We start from the raw sequence: 17,631 nt of genomic DNA, 5'->3' as shown, positions 1-17,631 counted from the left end.
AGCGCCGGGAATGCCGGGAGCTGTAGTCCGCTGCGGCGGCGGGAGAGGCGGGGCCGCTGCTCCCGGGACGGCGCTCCCGGAGCCGGCTCACGCCACCCGCTGTTCCAAACGGGTGCAGAGCTCCCACTCGGGACTGCGGGTGGCGTGTATCGTCCAGAGAAGATCGAGATCCCGTCATGACGACCCACAGCGACAGCCCCTCACGGGGCGATGCCGAGCCGTCGGTGCCCGGCGGAGCGCTCGCACCCGTCCGGTAACCGGTAGCTCTCCGCGCTCCGCTGACTGCCGCAAATATGGAGCACGGCCATGCCCTCCTCCCCAAACGCGGTGTGTGACCCGCCCTCCGCCTGCTCGTGGCCGCTCCTCCCGGCCGGTCCCAGCGAACCGGCTCCGCCCGCATGGGCGTTGAGGAGAGACCGCGCCCCTCTCTCCGCGGGGGAAGCGGATTAGCGGCGGGCTGGTGCGCGGAGCTGCGGGCACCGCCTGGAAAGTGCCAGCACTGGCGGGGGAGGGGCAGGCACGGGAGTGTTCCAGCACCATCCCGAAGATGGGAGTCACTTGTCCGAAGGCTGCCCAGGGGGATGCTCAGGACCTGCCACGGATTCTCAGTGCTGCTCATGGCCCGGAGCCCCTCATGCAAGCTCCTCTGCCAGGGCAGAGCTGGAGAGAGGTGCCAGAGCCATGCCCGGTGCCAGCACAGCCCCGTTCCCCACCCTGCCATCGCGCTGCGTGGGCACGGGCAGGAGCATTGCAAAGCCAGACCAGAAACACCGAAACCACACAAATAAAAGTTAGGAATATTTATTACATATCAAAAAAAGCCGCATGTTTTGGGCAGACACCACGCCCGGGGCCATGGCGCAGTCCCGCTCAGCGGCCAGCAGCTGCCCCCGTCGCCAGGCTCAGCCTGGTCCCCGTCGCTCCTCTTCACGCCTTGGCCCGCTCGGCTCCCTCCTCAGCGCTGCCAGCTTGCTGTGCCACCGCCGGCCCCATCTGGATGGGCACATTCCTCTCGGGAGCAGCTGGCAGTGCCAGCTTGGGGGCCTCGATGCGGAGCTGCCCATCCTTGGACAGGGAGCAGGTCAGCGCCTCGGCGTCCACCTCCTCGGGCACGTCCCACTCCCGCTTCAGCACCTCGTACTTGTAGGAGAAGGAGCCCTTCTCGTCTGTGCTCTGCGTCTCCTTCTGCCCCACCAGCACCACCTTCCTGCCCACCACCTTCACCGACAGCTGCTCGGGGGCAAAGTCCTTCACGTCCTGGCAGACAGAGAAGCCGTCCCCAGAGCTCTGGGGCAGCGCTGCGCTGGTGCTGGAGGCGATGCCGAGCCGGCCGGGGCTGCTCCCGCTGCTCAGGTACTGCTCCACGCTGCTCATGAACTCCCGAGCCCTCTCCATCTCCAGACGCATCTCCCGCTCCAGCTCGGCGAAGAGGGTGCCTGGATGTGGCCAGAGGGTGCGGACGGGTCCCAGCCACGGGAACAGCGAGCTGGACATGGGCGGCATAAAGTGCAGGCGGCAAAGCATCTCTGCTCCAAGGAGTGCTCCTGGCTGTGCTTCTGCTCTGTGCAGTGGCTGGAGCCGTGCTGGGCTGGGGAAGGGGAGCAGCGGATTTTATTCTCCCCTGCTCAGGGGTGTGTCCCTTCCAGAATGCTCTCTCCCCCCACGCAGCCTCCTGGAGCCATCGCCTATTTTTGAGAGGCTGATTATCCACCAGCCAAAATAGCAGCGCCTGTTTCTGGGGACAGGTCACATGCCACAAATAGGGAGCCGCAGTCACTGCCGGGAGCTCAGGTTTCTGCAGAGCCATCGTGATGCAGCAGGGCCATGGGGCCATGGCCGGGGGGCTACAGAGCCCTTCCCTGGCCCCTCCACCAGGGGCTCGGCAGAGGAAGCCTCCACTGTGCCAGGAGCTCATCTCTCCTGCCAGTACAGGAACTAGTCCCACCCCTAAAGTACATGTCCCATGGCATCTGCTGCCAGGCACTTGTTTCACTTTCGGGGACCCCTCTTCCTGTTGGCCACCCCCATCCTGTCCTGACCTCTCAGCACCCACTGTGCACCCCACCTGGGCATGGGGCCACGGGCTGACTTCTGGTCTCACCTGAGGTCTCTACCTGGGCATGGATAGGGGGAAATGGAACACAAGGGAGGGTGGGGGGAGGCAGGGAGGAGACGAGCCCAGACTCACTCCATGCCTGGGAAATGCAAAGGGCACAGATTTTTGGCAAGGGTGGCTCAGGCATCCCGCTCGGAGGCTGAGGTGATGCTGCTAATTATAAGCCAGGAGAGCAAAGCTGTAAGAGTCAGGGCGAAGGTATGCCGGGCACGACGTCAGCGCTGCCTCTTCTCACGGGTGAGTAACAAGAATGAGCTGGAACGGGCTGGAAAGAGCTGAGCTTTTCTCCCGAGGCTGACGTAATGTGCAGGACAATGCCACGCCTCCAGGGAATCGGGTATAAAAGCCTCCGACGGCAGCAGCGGGGCAGAGCGCTTCCAGCCCACTGGAAAGGGGACAGAAGCAGCAGCAGCAGCCACAGCAGCAGCAGCCGCAGCAGCAGCAGCCGCAGCAGCCACAGCAGCAGCGATGCTTTGCCGGATGCACCTTGCACCATTCGCCTCCAGCTCCCTGGCCAGCCGGCTGGGCACAGTGAGGACCCTCTGGCCACATGCAGAGACCATCTTCACCGAGCTGCAGCAGGAGATGGAGAAAGCTCGGGAGTTCATGAGCAGCTTCGAGCAGCTCCTGAGCAACCACGGAGCCATGGCCATGGAGCACAGCCCGAGCACCAGCATGACCCTGACCCAGAGCTCTGGGGACGGCTTCTCTGTCTGCCAGGACGTGAAGAACTTCGCTCCCGAGGAGCTGTCGGTGAAGGTGGTGGGCAGGAAGGTGGTGCTGGTGGGGCAGAAGGAGACACAGAACGTGGATGAGAAGGGCTCCTTCTCCTACAAGTACGAGGTGCTGAAGCGGGAGTGGGACGTGCCCGAGGAGGTGGACGCCGAGGCGCTGACCTGCTCCCTGTCCAAGGATGGGCAGCTCCACATCGAGGCCCCCAAGCTGGCACTCCCAGCTGCTCCCGAGAGGAGTGTGCCCATCCAGGTCAGCCCTGCTGCCCCACAGACCGGACCAACTTCTGAGAATGGAGCCAACAAAGCCCAGGTGTGAGAAGATGGGACCCGATGGCCACGGCAGGACCGGAGCAGACAGGAGCAAGTCTCGGGTTGAAGCCCAGACAAGCTCCATCAGCAATGATGTAATTTTTTTCACTAAACTGGAATGGTTTTGTATCCAATAAAAATACTTTTGCATTGAATCTTCTTTTGTGTTCTCTGGGTGTTGGCTGATGGGGAGGCTGCACCCTGCTCTTGGTGCCAGAGGAATGGGAGCACAGAGAGGGAAGAACCTCTCTTGCTTCTCAGGGCAGCACAAAATGGGGTCAGATGGCAGACCCAGAGGGTTCTCTGAGGGAGGGGAGAGGATCTGGGAGAAAGGCAGTGCCACTCACCTGTACAGGAGGCACAGAGGTGCCCTCACCCCTTCCTCACACTGCGCCAGCATCATCTCCAGCTCCACAACCTCAGCCAATACCCATCCCCACAGAACAGGGAGGGAACCACATCGGGCTGCCTGGCAGGGTGTGATGTCAGACTGTTGTAGCCACACTTGCCCCTTCCCAGCTTGGCAAGGGGCTGTTGGAGTCCACCCCAAGCTCCCAGCAGCAGGGAGGGAGAAGCCCAACCCCGGGTGAGGTGTGTAACCACCACAAACACCCTGCTCAGGCCCGGGCAGGCAGCAGCTGTGTGGGCAGGCTGCAGGTATGCAGGCAGGAACGCCTGTTTGTGCTAAAGCCACCCTCCCCAGCCTCGTTACTGAGCCCCCGAGGAGCTGTTGCAAGCAGCAACACCCTCCTTAGGGTATCACGGATGCTTTCATGTCTCCCTGATTTTTAAAGATTTTCTAAGCCTTCTGATGTTGACATTGTTGTAGCAAACTTTCTCACACACTTTCTGTAAATAACTCATTGTTTTCCGTTCTTTTATAGAGGAAGAGAAATTTGATGGACTGTTGGTTTGTCCAGTGTCATTGGAGAGGTGGCACTGTCACCCTCCAATCCACTGTCACTTCTGGAAAACTATAAATGTTAGAGTCAGAAAATAAATTTCCCTTTTTCTCTTCACCTTGAGAACAGCGGTGTGTGCTTGTGTTCTTTTGTGTCCTATAGTGACACCTTCACAGACTCCAAGTCTAGGAAGAAACCAGGCACCCAGGGAGAGGAGCCAGCAGATGGCAACAGCACTGCACAGTGTCTACTGAATTGTTCTCAGTGGCATCAGGGAAGCTCTTCTCCAAACTGGTCAATCTCTGGCTGTCTGGGGAAACCAGCAGCATCAGTCCACCCCACACAGTAAGCACTGGGTGGCCCCACAGAGATCCTGAGCACTCCAGCAGCTAAGCAGTGCAGGCACAAACAGCAGCACACAAAGGAGGTGCAGTGGGGGCCACTGAAGCCCACGCCCCACAGGCAGCCCAGGCTCCAGCATGACCCCAGGCACTCCATCACCAAATAATTTCAAACCTTTCCTGCTTCCAGGATTTTAAGGAAATCCAGCATGAGGAAAAGGCACTGAGACCTTGGATAGCAGATGAAGGGCACACAGGCCAGGGCTGTTCGTACAACTCTACTCACAGGCTCTGTGACCCAGCCCCTCAGCTGAGGGGGGCAATGGGTTCCAAATGCAGCACATCTCCATCCTCAGCCTCTCCTGAGCACAAAGGGTGCTGCTGGCAGCACGGGTGGGAGGGATGGAGCTGCAAGGGGCTGCTCCTTCTTCCACACTGACTCCAGGTCCCAGGGTGTTGGGGTCTCATAGTCCATGCAGCAGTGACAGGAGAGCAGCACCTTCCAAGGCCATCGTGCTCCAGGGACAGAGGCATTGTGTTCATGAATTCTGGAGCACCATCCCAAGCCTGTCCCACTGCAGAGCAGAGCTCCTCCACACACTGTTCCCCCACCTTTTCCCATCTTGCATTGTTGAGTTTCCCCAGAAGTATCAAGCAAGGAATAATTCCCACAATTATTTCCTCAAGCTCCCTTGAGCGCACTGGAGGCAAGTGAACACCAGCACCATCACTGTGAGGAGAGCAGCTGTGCCACACAGCCCAAGCTCAGGAGCCCCACTTCTCCCTCCTCAGGAAGGAAGGGCCCCATTTCCCTACCAAGGTGTGGGACACACCAGGAGAAGCCCAGCACAGCTCAGCTTCCACCAAGAACTATTGTGCTCAGGTCCAGTCCCTGCTGCATTAAGAAACATGAACATTGTTGTTATGATAGGTTTATAAAAATTTTGTTTTAATCACACAAAACTGAAGTTTGTGATGAAGACTAAGTCAACAGTTCCTCTTAAATACCAGGATGCATAAGACACTGCATTAGGCACTAGGCAGCAGCCAACATCAGTTAGAGTCTGGCAACAGAAGCCATTTAATACCTCCCTTCATTCTTTGTGGAATTACAGGCTTTTCAATACATGTCATTCCCACCAACAGGTTACCCAAGGTTTCCCCCACCCCACCTCTGTACATCAGTAAACCTTGTGTATTCCCACCAGAGCAGGGTTAACAATATTAGTGGCATCACAACCATCAAGAAAAGGACAAATTTCTATACAAGATTTTTTGCAAAAGTTGCAACAGGATTAGTGCATTACGACAGAACCGAGAGAAAAGAAAGAGTTGGCATGCTGGAGTCCAACACAAAGAAAGACAACAGGCAGCTCGTTGGATGTACTATATTGACAAGATACTGATTGGTTACATGGAGAAACATACAATACAAAATACAGAAGAAACCAGTTTTGCTTCCCTCTGCCCCACCCCAAATACTCATCGTTGATTTGGTCAATAAGTGGCCCAAGAGCCGGAGTTTGTCTCTAATGCTACAGTTTAGTGGTTGTTCTGGGCACATCATACGGGATCAGCCTCAGCTCTTACAGACAGGGAACTTTAAACACGTGTCCCAATATCCCTTTGTTTCCCATAGTGAACTACAGTGCTGTGGGACCTGGCTGCTGCTGGCCTCACCTGCGGGACGGCCACGCTGGCTGGGCAGACACCAGCTCCTGCATCCACCACCACCAGGAAGAGGGAAGAGCAGAAGTTCATATATTAAAAAAGTGACTTAAGACTTAGAATTGAATTAGTATTTGTACAGAAAGGTGCAGGTGGAAGAACTCCCTCCAGCCTATGATCAGAAAGGGATGGAGAATCACGGCGGCGCCGGCAGCAGCCGCCCTACGGTAAGTGCGATCGTTAGCGTGGGTTCCAGTCACTCCTCCAAGGGCTCATGGGCTGCAGCAGCTGCTCAGTTGCTGCAGCACTGGCTTCTGCTGGGCTGGCTGCTCTCCTGAAGGTCCACCACCCGATTCCTGCCCGGGCCACCAGGAGCGTTCTGGGGTTCGTTTTTTGGCAGTTTCTTGGCTAGGAAGAAACGGGATGTTAGCAGGGTTCTCCAGAGAGGGCAGCCTCCTCACACTGCGTGCCCCAGGCTGGGTGCAGCCTGCTCCAGCCTGAGCCCCCACTGCCAACAGAGTTTGGGACAGGACAAACATGCAGTTTGCCACCCCTTCCTCGGCTCTGGCTGGCATCACACCTGCTCCCATCTCCATCACCACCCCAGACACAGGGAACCTTTGCAAGGCTCCACACACTCAGGGAATGACCAATCACACCAGTGTGGCAAACTGCCCCAGTAAGAGCCACCAGGCCTGGCTGACACAGGACCCTCCTGGGCTGCAGTGCTGGCACTCAGAGCTGCCCCAGCCCTACACACAGGCCGTACCTATTGCCATGAAGATTTCATTCACATTCATTGCTGTCTTCGCTGACGTCTCCATGAACAGCAAGCTGTTGTCATCTGCATATGTCTGTGCATCCTACAAACAATCACATCAGAGTGCTAAAGGCAGCCTGGCAGGAGGCCCGAGCAGACTTTATGTACTTCACTTGTCAACACACCAATTGCTGGAGAAACACTATGTCCCACCCTGGGCCAGAAATTCCCTCCCCTGTTCCTGCTCCCACCTGGCCTGAACAACCCTGCACAGCCAGTGTCCCACAGCTGGGCTGGGGCACAGCCTGACTGAGCCACACAGTGCCTGGGAGTTGGGTCAGCTGGGAGTGTGTCACCCATTGCAAGGGCACCACAAGCAATCCTGTGTGAGGGCTGGGTAAGAACCTCTCCTGAGAGCTTGCCTGAGATGAGGTAAGAGCTGTCAAGAGCAGAGAACAAGCTAGGAATGATTCCTCATGTGTCTCGTACCCACAAGATGCTGTTTCACACCCTGCAGACATCCCCACATGAGTAAGGCAGCAAAGGAGGCTGAGGACAGAAGATTGTGCTCTGTGGGCCTCCTCCCCCTCCTCCACATTCACAAGGACTTTCACCAGCCAGGGCCACATGTGCTGTTACAGAAGCAAGGGCACAGACCCTGCTCAGTGGCATCCTGCAGTCCTCAGCACAAAATTTCACTTTCATTCTCCCTCAAAGCACATTTTACATAGCTGCCATCTCCCTCACTTAAGAAAAAATATGCTTTCCTGACCTGCTAGGGTAACAGCTTCTCTGGATTCTCACTCACCTGGAAGTCCACAGCTCTCTTGTTAGCAAGGTCTGCCTTGTTTCCTGCTAGTGCAATTACAATATTGGGGCTAGCCTGCCTCTGCAACTCTTTCACCCAGTTCTTGGCTCGTACAAATGTGTCCTGGAAGCAAACAGGAGGCAGCAGTCAGGAAGGGCAGCCATGTAGGAATCCAGAGGGCAGATATGATTAGTACAAGGCTTTCCTGTGAGAAGTGTCCTGCCTCTGCAGCACTTGGCAGCAGGATCCTTTATCAGCTCCCAGCCTTGGCTGGAGCTGAGGAAGAGGCCGTGAGCAGTTTTGAAGAACTTGGCAGCCCCAGCCAGGTACCTGCAGGGCTCTGACCCAGACACAGTCCCAGGGAGCCCCCTGGCAGCCCCCCAGCCCTGCCCACACTCACTGTGTTGGTGATGTCGTAGACCACGATGGCAGCCTGAGCCCCCCGGTAGTACATGGGGGCCAGGCTGTGGTATCGCTCCTGCCCCGCCGTGTCCCAGATCTCAAACTTCACCGTTGTGTCATCCAGACACACTGTCTGTGTTAGGAAGGCAGCTGCAAGAGAAGGGGGCTTGCCTCAGCTCCAGCAGGGCCCAGAGCCAGCACAGGAGCTCAGAGCAGCTCTGCTGCCACATGGGAGCGAGCTGAGCCCTGGAGAGGCCAGTGCCACTCGTTGTGGCAGCTGCAGCTCTGCTGTGTCACAACCCAGAACCATCACACAGTGACAAGAAGGTGGCCTGGAGGGCCCAGGCAGCAGCCCAGCCCCTGGAGCATCCACAGTGCCAGACCCTCCCAGCAATCAGAGTCCAGTCGTGGCACAACCAAGATCAGACCTGGGGAGCACCAACAACAGCACCAAACTCAGCCCACTTACAGCACACAGCCCAGTTTAGTAACTGGCTGTTGACCCAGTGAGTCTAACACCATGTGTGACACCCAGCACAAAGGCACAGGTCTCAGACACAGACTGAGGCAGAGCACAGCCCTCCACAGAGGGGCATTAGGTCCTGCTTGCCAGTAAACCACACTTTCAGCTGTGCTTGCTCCCTGCACAGGTGACAGAGGGACACTCAAGCCTTTTCTCAGGACAGCCTCCAGTACTGCTGCTCAGAGACCCACGTGCCAACCAGCCTTTGGTTAATCGGTGACACCTTGCTAATGATTTCAAGCTAATAAACTACTAGACCTGAAAGCACCATGAAAGTAGTTAACAGAATCAGGCTAGAAACAGCCCCAAAATCCCAGGACATGGTCTGAAAAGATAATTAAGGGCTGTAAACCAAGCTGAAGGCCTCAGTTCCAATTAAAAGCTGGAGCTGAAGCACTGGAAACAAAGCCTCAGAGGCAAAGTGAGGGGTTGCCATAGCGTCATTCTCTGCTGCACTGATCATTACACCAACAAACAAATTGTGAACCAAGAGTTAAACCATTAACTGTTTGGCTCTATTTATAGCAGAAAATCCCAGACCAGACCGAAATAGCCAGTCTTGCTTCTGACACCCCAGCAAGGTCAGCACCTCCTGGCCACAGGAGCTGGCACTCACCTCCAATTGTGCTCTCCTGGTACTCGTGGAACTGCCCCTTGACGAAGCGCAGGACCAGGCTGGACTTCCCCACCGCTGACTCGCCCAGGAGAACAAGTTTGAACTGGCAGATTTTGTTCCCAGCAGCTGGTCCATTCGGTCGGGCAGCTCCACCTCGACCTGCCATTGTGGTGGTCTAAGTGCAGGAGTGCCTAGAGTTAAGGATGCTGCAGGTTCTCCACCTGTAGGCAGGTTGCAACTGGAAGAGGAGGTCAGAGTTAGTGACATGCTCAAGGGACCAGCTGTACCAGTTCTAGAGGGTGGTTTGATCTGCAGCCACCATCAGCACAGACTGGTGGTGGTTCCTTCACTCAGTGTGAGCACCACAGAGCAGTTCCTGCCAGGCAGCAGCCCCTGCAGCAGGATCTCAGTCTGCAGATCCTCCCTGGAAAAGAGGAATGGTGATAAAAGCTCTCCTCCCCACCAGTGGGCCCTCCAGCACTTCCATCCTGTGTGGATGTTGCACATGCCTTGCCAGGGTGAGGCAGGTGAGGAGCACCCAGCACACAATGGGTGTTACTCTAGAGCTTTGTCTACTCAAACAGCAATTACTCAGTTCACAGAGGTAACTGAGCTTGACCTTTAGCTCCCTCCTCCTTTCCTGAGTTCACAAGGAAGCAACTTCAGACTATCAATGCTGTACAGAGCCATCCCAGTGCCACAGTGGCAGGAGGCAGCTCTGCAGGTCATGAGGCACTTGGACAAAAGGAGTTTCTAGAACTGTCTGTTTGTCCTGAGGCACTTCCACCACAACATTCTGCACCTCCCAGAGGGCCCAAGGATGGCCCTGGAGCCAGGCAGGTGGTCTGCTACGGGGGGGGGGGCACCTGAGGAGGTGCCCACCTGAGAAAGGCACCTGACAGCAGCTGCTCTCTGGGCACAGGCTGTCCCCTCAGGGGCTGACAGCAGCTCCCCCTCCCACTCCTGCTGCACACCAGGAATCACCACCCAACCTGACCCAAACAGAGGCAGCACCTCATGCTTCCCACACCCACCCCGCTGCCTCAGCACCCTTATCCCACAGCATTCCAGATCACCAGGCTACTGTTCCTCACATGGACTGTTCAAAGCCAGCATGAACAGACAGCATCCCCTGGGATCAGCACTGCCAACCACTCCCCAGCACCAACCTCCTGAGTGGTGCAGAAGCACAAAACCATGGCAGGAACAGCAGGACAAGCTGATCTGCATCCAGAGTTTCCCACAAGTGAATCCCAAGGCCTCCCTAAGCACTAAGCTCTGCTGCCTGCAGAGAACAGGAATGCTTTCCAAGTACACAGTTACAGATTTAGGCACATTTCCTGTAGCCTTCACAACTCCCACTTCCCTGTGGATGATAAATGCTACAGCTGACTGCATCTGCTGTGGATCACCACTTTCCCTTCCACTCTCCTAAAGCAGGCTGTTTGTTGAAAGAAAATGCCCCAAAAGCCAATTTCTCCTCATCCTGAGAGTACCCCCAAAGAAACTCTGTGTACATCCTGCATTTTCCCAGCAATTAAATACCCACGAATAAGAAGTTTAAAACAGGTCAAACTGGAGCAGAGTGTCCTGTGAACAAAGCTCAAGCCCACTCAGCACAGAGAAGAGTTTCAAACAGCTGCTTTTCCAGGGCAAGGCCTGTCCAGCTGTGACTGCTTGAGGTTACTTTAACTATGCCTCAAGTTTAAACAACTCCACAGTTTGACAGGGAACCTCCAGCCATTTCAGAGCTACTGCAGCCTGTGAGTGCCAGCAGCTGGAGAACCCAGCAGCTTACACAACACAAAGCACTTGAGCATGCACTGACCTAGAGACATCTCACCTCAAATTGCTCTGAGCAGGAGGCAGTTAGACACCAGCTGTTAAGTCACCAGAGCTGGCAGGTAGGACAGAAACAGAGGAGTAAAACTTCTGAGTGCTGTGAGACGTTTTAGGAGCCAGAGCTGTGAAGTCATTGCTCTGAGTCCTAGTTTTGGGTTAAGCAGTGAAGATATTGTAATTCAGAGCTGGGTCCTTGCAAGTAGCATAGTCAGGACTCCTCTCCCTCTACTGAGGAAGGGCAAACACTGTTTGCCAGGATGAGAAAGTTTGATATGAAACAGACCAACAACTGCCTTTGCTGGACAGTGAGGGTGCAGCATTGCTTGCTCTGGCCAGGAGCAGCTTGGTCACCACATGCTTCAAGAGGCTCAGCAGCAGCTCTGCATCTCTACCAGCCTGAAGAGGCTTCCACCTTTTAGAGCTTCCCCTCCAAAGAGAGCTTGCAAGGGAACAGCTTTGGTTTAACCTTGTATTTATAACTCCCTGGGCAGTCTATCAGCTCCACTGCTGCTCCAGACCAACATTCTGCACAAACACTGTGTGAAATCACAGTGTGCCTGAGTTATGGCCTCCTGAAATCTGATAGCGGTCATTCCCAGAGCAAAACAAGGAAATGAGCTTGTTGACATCCTCAAGTCTTAACCTGACCTATATTTCACAGATCTTGATGCATTTTGCCATCTGCTTGTGCTACAGGAGCTCCAACAGAATTAGGTGAGCACATCTATGTTGAGCTCACTGTGGACAGCCACTGGTCAGTGCAGGCAGGGCAGCAGCCAGAGCTGCTCCAATTATGGAGAACCTCATTTAAGATCATCATCTTAGATGATCATCATCTAAGGGTGGTTTGATGCTTGGATACATACAGGATTATATGGCTTCATGTTCACATGAGAAGTTGCCATATCTTTGAGATGTTTGAAGTGGAATTTAGAGACCCTAACTGGTCACTGGTGGCCTTGGGCTAAGGACACCCCCCAAGACCTGGATGAGTAGCTGATGGTCACAGGAGGAAGCAAATAACCAAAGGAAGTGCCCAGCAATGCTGCAGACAGCAAGCACACTCCCTGGCAGGACAGGCACTTTCTGCCAATGCCAAGATGTTTGAGGATTCCAGTCAGGCAGAACTCAGCTCTGCAGAAGCACCAGGCAGCTGAACTACACAGCCTGAAGCTGTGCTGGATCAGCCCACACCCACCAGTGGACACTGACCTGAGGAACAGGGACTGTTCCTGCTGTGTGAAGCCATCTCTGGTGCTTGGGGAGCTGCTCATCCTCCCACCTCTTCCAGCAGAGGATTGGGCATTCACCTCTCCCTGCTCCCCACAGATTCCCAGCACTGACACTCGAGCCACGGGTCAAGCAGACCAAAATAACCACAGCAGCACCACACAGACAAGGGAAAGCAGCTGAAGTCCCAGCTTGTCATGCTAATTCAAGCTGTCAAGGCCATGAAAAGGAAGGGCATGGTGGGGTACTCATGTAATCAAGATTAACCGGCATTAATTTTCCTACTAATTTCTTTTAACTAGTGAAACCCAGCAGTTGGGAGATCACAAGAGCCATGAAAAGGCTCATGCTGGTTTGTTTACCTGCCCTACCCACCTCCTGCTCACTGAAGCACACATGGGAGCTCTGCATCCCACAGCAAAAGCACTGATTTTTTTATTGTGAACTCTCAGCATAGTTTCTTGTTTGCTTTGAGATCAAAGCCAAGTACCAATTCCTGATGCTGTCCTGCAAGTGAGAGCTCCAGGTCTATCACTTCTGCAGTTTGTGCTCCTCCAAGCCCTCCTCTGCCTGCCAGGGTTTGCTGGAGGGGGCTGTACACAGCCAGGAATATTAAATTCAGGAATTGGAGTGCCCTAACTGAGAAAGCACATGCCATGGCTGCTGCACTCCCTGCCTGCCCAAGTGCAAGACCATTCTCCAGAGCTCTCAGGATGCTGGGGAATAGCACCAGAGCCCATTTCACACAAACCTACCCAGGGCAAGAACACAAATCTCCACATGGGAATTATTATCAGATCCCCATGTTAACCCCTGCAGGAGACCTCACCACAGGGAAGCTGCTCATTTAAGGTGTCAGAAGTAAGACAATCTGATATTTTTGCCCTGTGTTCACCCAGTAGCAAAAACTACTCTGAAAGCTGAGGATATTTAGAAACCCAATCCTGAAGACTCTGGTTACTCAAACGACTGCTGCTGCTCTCAGCTATGCAAGGAGTTGCTTCACTGGGGATTTGTTGGCTCAGACCCAAAATACTCAAGACAAAAGCCCCAGTGAAGTATTTATCTCATTAAATAGCTGACAGCGTTACACGAATTCCTTGGCAAAGGAAGCCCTGAAGTTACCCAGTGGTTTTGCTTCACCTCACACTGCACAGGCAGCTGGCCCAGGGCTGCAGATCAGCTTCAGGACATGGAGTCGGGAGCAACTTCCATGAGCAGGACCAGCAGCAAGTGTGGGTCCCACCAGAGCCACACACAGACTGCACTAGCCCAGGCTAGCACAGCATGGAACATCAACCTAATATTCCAACTCATCAATATGATTAATCAGAACAAACTTCTGGGCCTGACTGCAGGAGGGTCCAGGCTGCAGAGAAAGGAGGAACAGACTCAGCTGCTACAGAGGAGAAGAACCAGGAATCACTCAACCTACAGAGCTCAGTCCCATCAGTCCCAGATCCAACCAGGCTCGTGCTTTACCTGCTGGCCTCACTCCAAGAGTGCATGAGTTTCAATACTCTGCCTTTCCACCTCCTCCCCCCCCAAAAAATGAGCACTCAGAGCCCTGATCAGCAAGGACACAGTCTGGAGCTCAGGAACTGCTCTGAACTGGGACACTGTCCACTTCAGCTGGCAGGAGCTGCACTACAGCCCTGAAGTGCAGATTCACAGACCCAAATCAGCTCAGCCAGCACTTTTAGCAGCACTCCCATGGCTGTGACTAACTTATGACAGTGTAACAACTTCTCTGTGCAGTCCCACGTCCGAGACTCACAAAGATTTGGACACGCTCACTTTAGAGGTAAATAGGATTTCCATTCCAAAGTTGAACTACATTCAGCTGCAGACCTGAACTAGTATCATCTCCCTCTCATGCTGTTGATACACACATCTGTTTCCTGACATTTGCACATCCATGGCCTCTGGAGCAGCCCCAGCAGCCAGCTGTTTTCCAAAGCAGCTTTTCCAAAACAACTCTATCCCCAGAGATTTCAAGGCCAGCACCCTGCTGTGACAACCCCTCCAGTGCAGACTTCTGTGGAAGAGTTTTACATCCCCTCCATCTCCCATTAGCTACCCACAGGCTCCCTGTCCCACAGTGGCTCCCTCACCCACTTCCAGTTATCCTCAGCACAGCAAGGATGGAGGATCAACTCATAGAGGCAGCCTGGACTGACTCAAATGAAACAAAAGCATCAAAGTTTTAATTCTTCAGCAAAAGTTGTTTAAGTCCTGTTCAGATGCCCTCAACAGACACAGCTTCACTTTGATCAGACACTCAGCATGCCTTGGATAGCACCCACTATTCAGTCAGCAAGAAGGCAACATCAGCAATGCAAAGGAGCAAACTGCCACCTGCACTGCAAAGAGTCTGTGACCTTCAGAATATCTTTCCCAGACTGCACAAAGATCTCCTGCCTGGAGCAGCTCCTTATTTGGAGTGCTACCAAACCAAAGCAAACATGAAAACCAGTGTTTTCTTATCTGTTTATGCAGAGTTGCTCCAGCAGCTCATTCCTGTGCTCCAGGGGAGGACAGCACTCCCCCCAGACTTCAGATGAATTTTGTACCTCCCCAGTACTGTCACATCCAGGAAGGTTTCCTGTTTCTGGCCACTGTCTAAGTGTTTTCAGTGCTATTCTGACAACTTCTCAGGACTTGCATAAGAGGCTGCAAACTTCATACCCCAAGGGAAGAAAACAGCTGACTCCAACATTTCTACATTCTATCCTCTTTTAAGTCTGCTGACAGGAATACTCTGGGCTACACCCACTTCATTAGAAGCGTTCCCATTTCATTTCCTGTGTCTGAAAGCACTTGGCATTCCTTCCCCCTCCCTCCTCAGGGAGATGCCATGACCACCATCCAGAACTGTGCAGCAGCTGAAGAAGTTTGGATGCAGAGTTGATGACTGGCAGGGCCCAGAGCAACCCTGGAGCTGATCCCTGTTGAGATGCAGAAGGGCTTTGCTGTGATGGAGATAATCCCACATCTCAGCACAACAATTTGGCCAAGCACACACACACATCACCAGACAGTTCCTTTACACACTGCCCAACTGTCCAATTGGCTGGGAAATCTAAAAATTGGAGAAATCTCAACCTGGCAAACCAAAACCAACACTTCAGTGGTTTCAAAGGAAAGCAAAGTGTACTCTAGTAATGTAATACTAGATAAATGTTTCATCTCACTATATTCATATCCACATGCCAAGCCAGCCTTTCCCTCCTGCTCTCCAGTAACTCAAACCCTTCCAGGAGTCCATCTCACCTTGCCTGGGTTGTTCCATCACCTGAAGAGGCACCAGCACCCCTTAAAGGGCATACAGAGTGCCCTCACTGCCTGCACAACCTGCAATCAAACGTCAGCTAACTCAGTCAGAGCATCTTAGCAGAGAAGGTCAGCCCAGAAGCAAATTTTTGGTCTGAAGGTATTGACTGTTCCAGCAAACTGTTGTGACTCATGAGGGGTCTGAGATGATTTCAACACTGACACCCAGGTATGACCCCAAACATTCCTATCCTTGACCTCCCAGATCCAGCCAGGCTCGTCTTTACCTGCTTGCCTCACTCCAGGAATGCATCAACATGGTCCAGCAGCTGCCTACAGCTACTACCCTGAATTCTTAGCCCTTTTCAGACATAGTTCTTTCACCTTATTACCCAGATGAGCTGAAAAGAAATGTAAAATATTTTCAGAGTCAAGGCAGTGGTGGACATCAGTGGGTATTTGCAGGAAGATCCCTCAGACTGCATGGCAAGTCAAGACAATGGACTGAGCTGCCTTTTTGGCCCCAGCCAAGGCTCAGAGGTGGCTCAGGAGCCCCAGCAGAGCACAGGCCCAACGTGAGGCTGTAAACAGGGCAGCTTAAGTGAGCTGACCCTCCACACAAAAAGCTAAGAATAGCAGATGCAAGTTGTTCCACACCAGACTTAAAATAGTCCCTCGACATGTTCTCCTCCCCAGCTTCCCTGCAGGATTGAAAACAGCCAAGGTCAGAGCTCCAGCAGCCACATCCCAGGGCAGCAGCAGCTAAAGGTCAGCTGGGCTGGGGTCAGAGCTGGGCTGGGCTCCCTGCAGCTCCCAGCACCACTCCCAGCTCCTGCCCAGCCCCAGGAGCTCTGTCAGCACCCTGAGCATCACCAGCAATAAGGTCTGAGCAGCTTCCCCAGGATTTAGCAGGGCAAACCTGTTGCTCACGCTCCCAGCTGCACTCCTGGTGCAATCCCACCAGGATCCACCCCCAGCTCACACACCAGGGTCTGTCCTGCTGTGACAGAGCTCCAAGGACAGCCTTGCTGGAGATCCCCTTACAGACAAGCCACAAAATGTCCTTGCAGCCCCTGGGCCCTTCAGGACCCTCCAGCTCCATGGGTTTCCCTTCACAGGAGCCCTGGAGGGGCACAAGGCTGGGCTTGGCAGCAGCAGTGACCCAGGACAGGCTCCCTGGAGCATTTGCAAAAACCAATTCACCTCCCTCGCCTCCGTGCCCTGGAACCCAGCTGGGCCTCCCAGCTCCTGGAGCTTCCATTTCCCCCTCAGAGGCTGAGCAGCTACAAAATACAATCCCGCCATAAAAATCCCGTCTGGCTCGGCACCACACCTTCCCCAGCCCCATTCAACTCCCACTCAGTCACGACTGTGACAGACGGGAACCGGGGCACAACCCCACGGTACCGGCTGCCGGTGCTCGGTCCCGCTGCGCCGGGAGCCGCTCCTGCTCACGGGAGGACCCCGACCCGAGCACCCACAGCTTCGCCGGGACGCCTGCCCTGAGCTCCTCTCCCGTTACCGCTCAGCACACACCGGTACCGCCAGGCCGGAGCCGCCGCTGCCCCGCCTCGCACGACAGGCAGGGCCCCGCTAGGCCGGCGCACGGCGAGGGTTCCCGGCCGCCCTGAACCCCGCCCCGCCGGCGGCGCCGCCCGTCCGCTCCAGCCCCGGCATCGCCCCGCCCGGCACAGCGGCGCCACCGAGCCCCCGCTCCGCTCCCGCCACGGGGCCCCCCAAGCGGCGGGGCCCGGCTGCCGCCCTCGGCCGGGCGAGATCCCGGGGAACGCGTCCGCACCCTCGGGCCGGGCTCTGCCACCTCGGGGCGAAAGGCGCGGGCGCGGCCGCACTCACCGCCCGCAGCGCCGCTCCCGCCGGTGCGTCTCGCAGGCCCCGGCCCTCACTTCCGCCTTTGCCCGTTCCGCTTCCGGGCCCGACCACCCCTTCCGCCCCCCGCTCGCCGGCCACAGGCAGGCGTAGCTGCCAATCACGCCCTCCCGCCCCGCCTCCGCCCCGCCCCTTGGGTGAGCTATGCGTGACATCATAGCGTTCCCGCGGGGATTGCTGGGGGTTGTAGTCCGGGGGTGTCCCGGTGAGACCGGCCCCT

The 17,631-nt window shown here is 55.2% G+C and overlaps 3 protein-coding genes across 3 annotated transcripts; 1 reads left to right on the top strand and 2 right to left on the bottom strand.

Moving 5' to 3' along the window:
- Positions 1-785: 785 nt before the first annotated feature.
- LOC132339343 (heat shock protein 30C-like) lies at positions 786-1,607 on the bottom strand. Its single transcript, XM_059869545.1, has one exon. It carries the CDS (start codon positions 1,522-1,524, stop codon positions 928-930), a length of 597 nt encoding a protein of 198 aa, XP_059725528.1. The 5' UTR covers positions 1,525-1,607; the 3' UTR covers positions 786-927.
- Positions 1,608-2,513: 906 nt separating this feature from the next.
- Positions 2,514-3,314, top strand: LOC132339344 (heat shock protein 30C-like). Its single transcript, XM_059869546.1, has one exon. It carries the CDS (start codon positions 2,585-2,587, stop codon positions 3,164-3,166), a length of 582 nt encoding a protein of 193 aa, XP_059725529.1. The 5' UTR covers positions 2,514-2,584; the 3' UTR covers positions 3,167-3,314.
- A 2,004-nt stretch (positions 3,315-5,318) lies between these two features.
- On the bottom strand, positions 5,319-17,507 carry RAB5C (RAB5C, member RAS oncogene family). The gene is made up of 6 exons (XM_059869544.1): positions 17,379-17,507; positions 9,180-9,417; positions 8,039-8,190; positions 7,639-7,761; positions 6,840-6,933; positions 5,319-6,478 (listed from the first exon to the last, which is right to left on the bottom strand). Exons 2-6 carry the CDS (start codon positions 9,343-9,345, stop codon positions 6,363-6,365), a joined length of 651 nt encoding a protein of 216 aa, XP_059725527.1. The 5' UTR covers positions 9,346-9,417; positions 17,379-17,507; the 3' UTR covers positions 5,319-6,362.
- Positions 17,508-17,631: the final 124 nt, after the last annotated feature.

This window comes from Haemorhous mexicanus, chromosome 28 (genome assembly GCF_027477595.1).
Source record: "Haemorhous mexicanus isolate bHaeMex1 chromosome 28, bHaeMex1.pri, whole genome shotgun sequence".
In the NCBI taxonomy this organism is placed as follows: domain Eukaryota; kingdom Metazoa; phylum Chordata; class Aves; order Passeriformes; family Fringillidae; genus Haemorhous; species Haemorhous mexicanus.
Note: the sequence above shows the minus strand (reverse complement) of the source record. Positions and strands in the feature narration are given on the sequence as shown.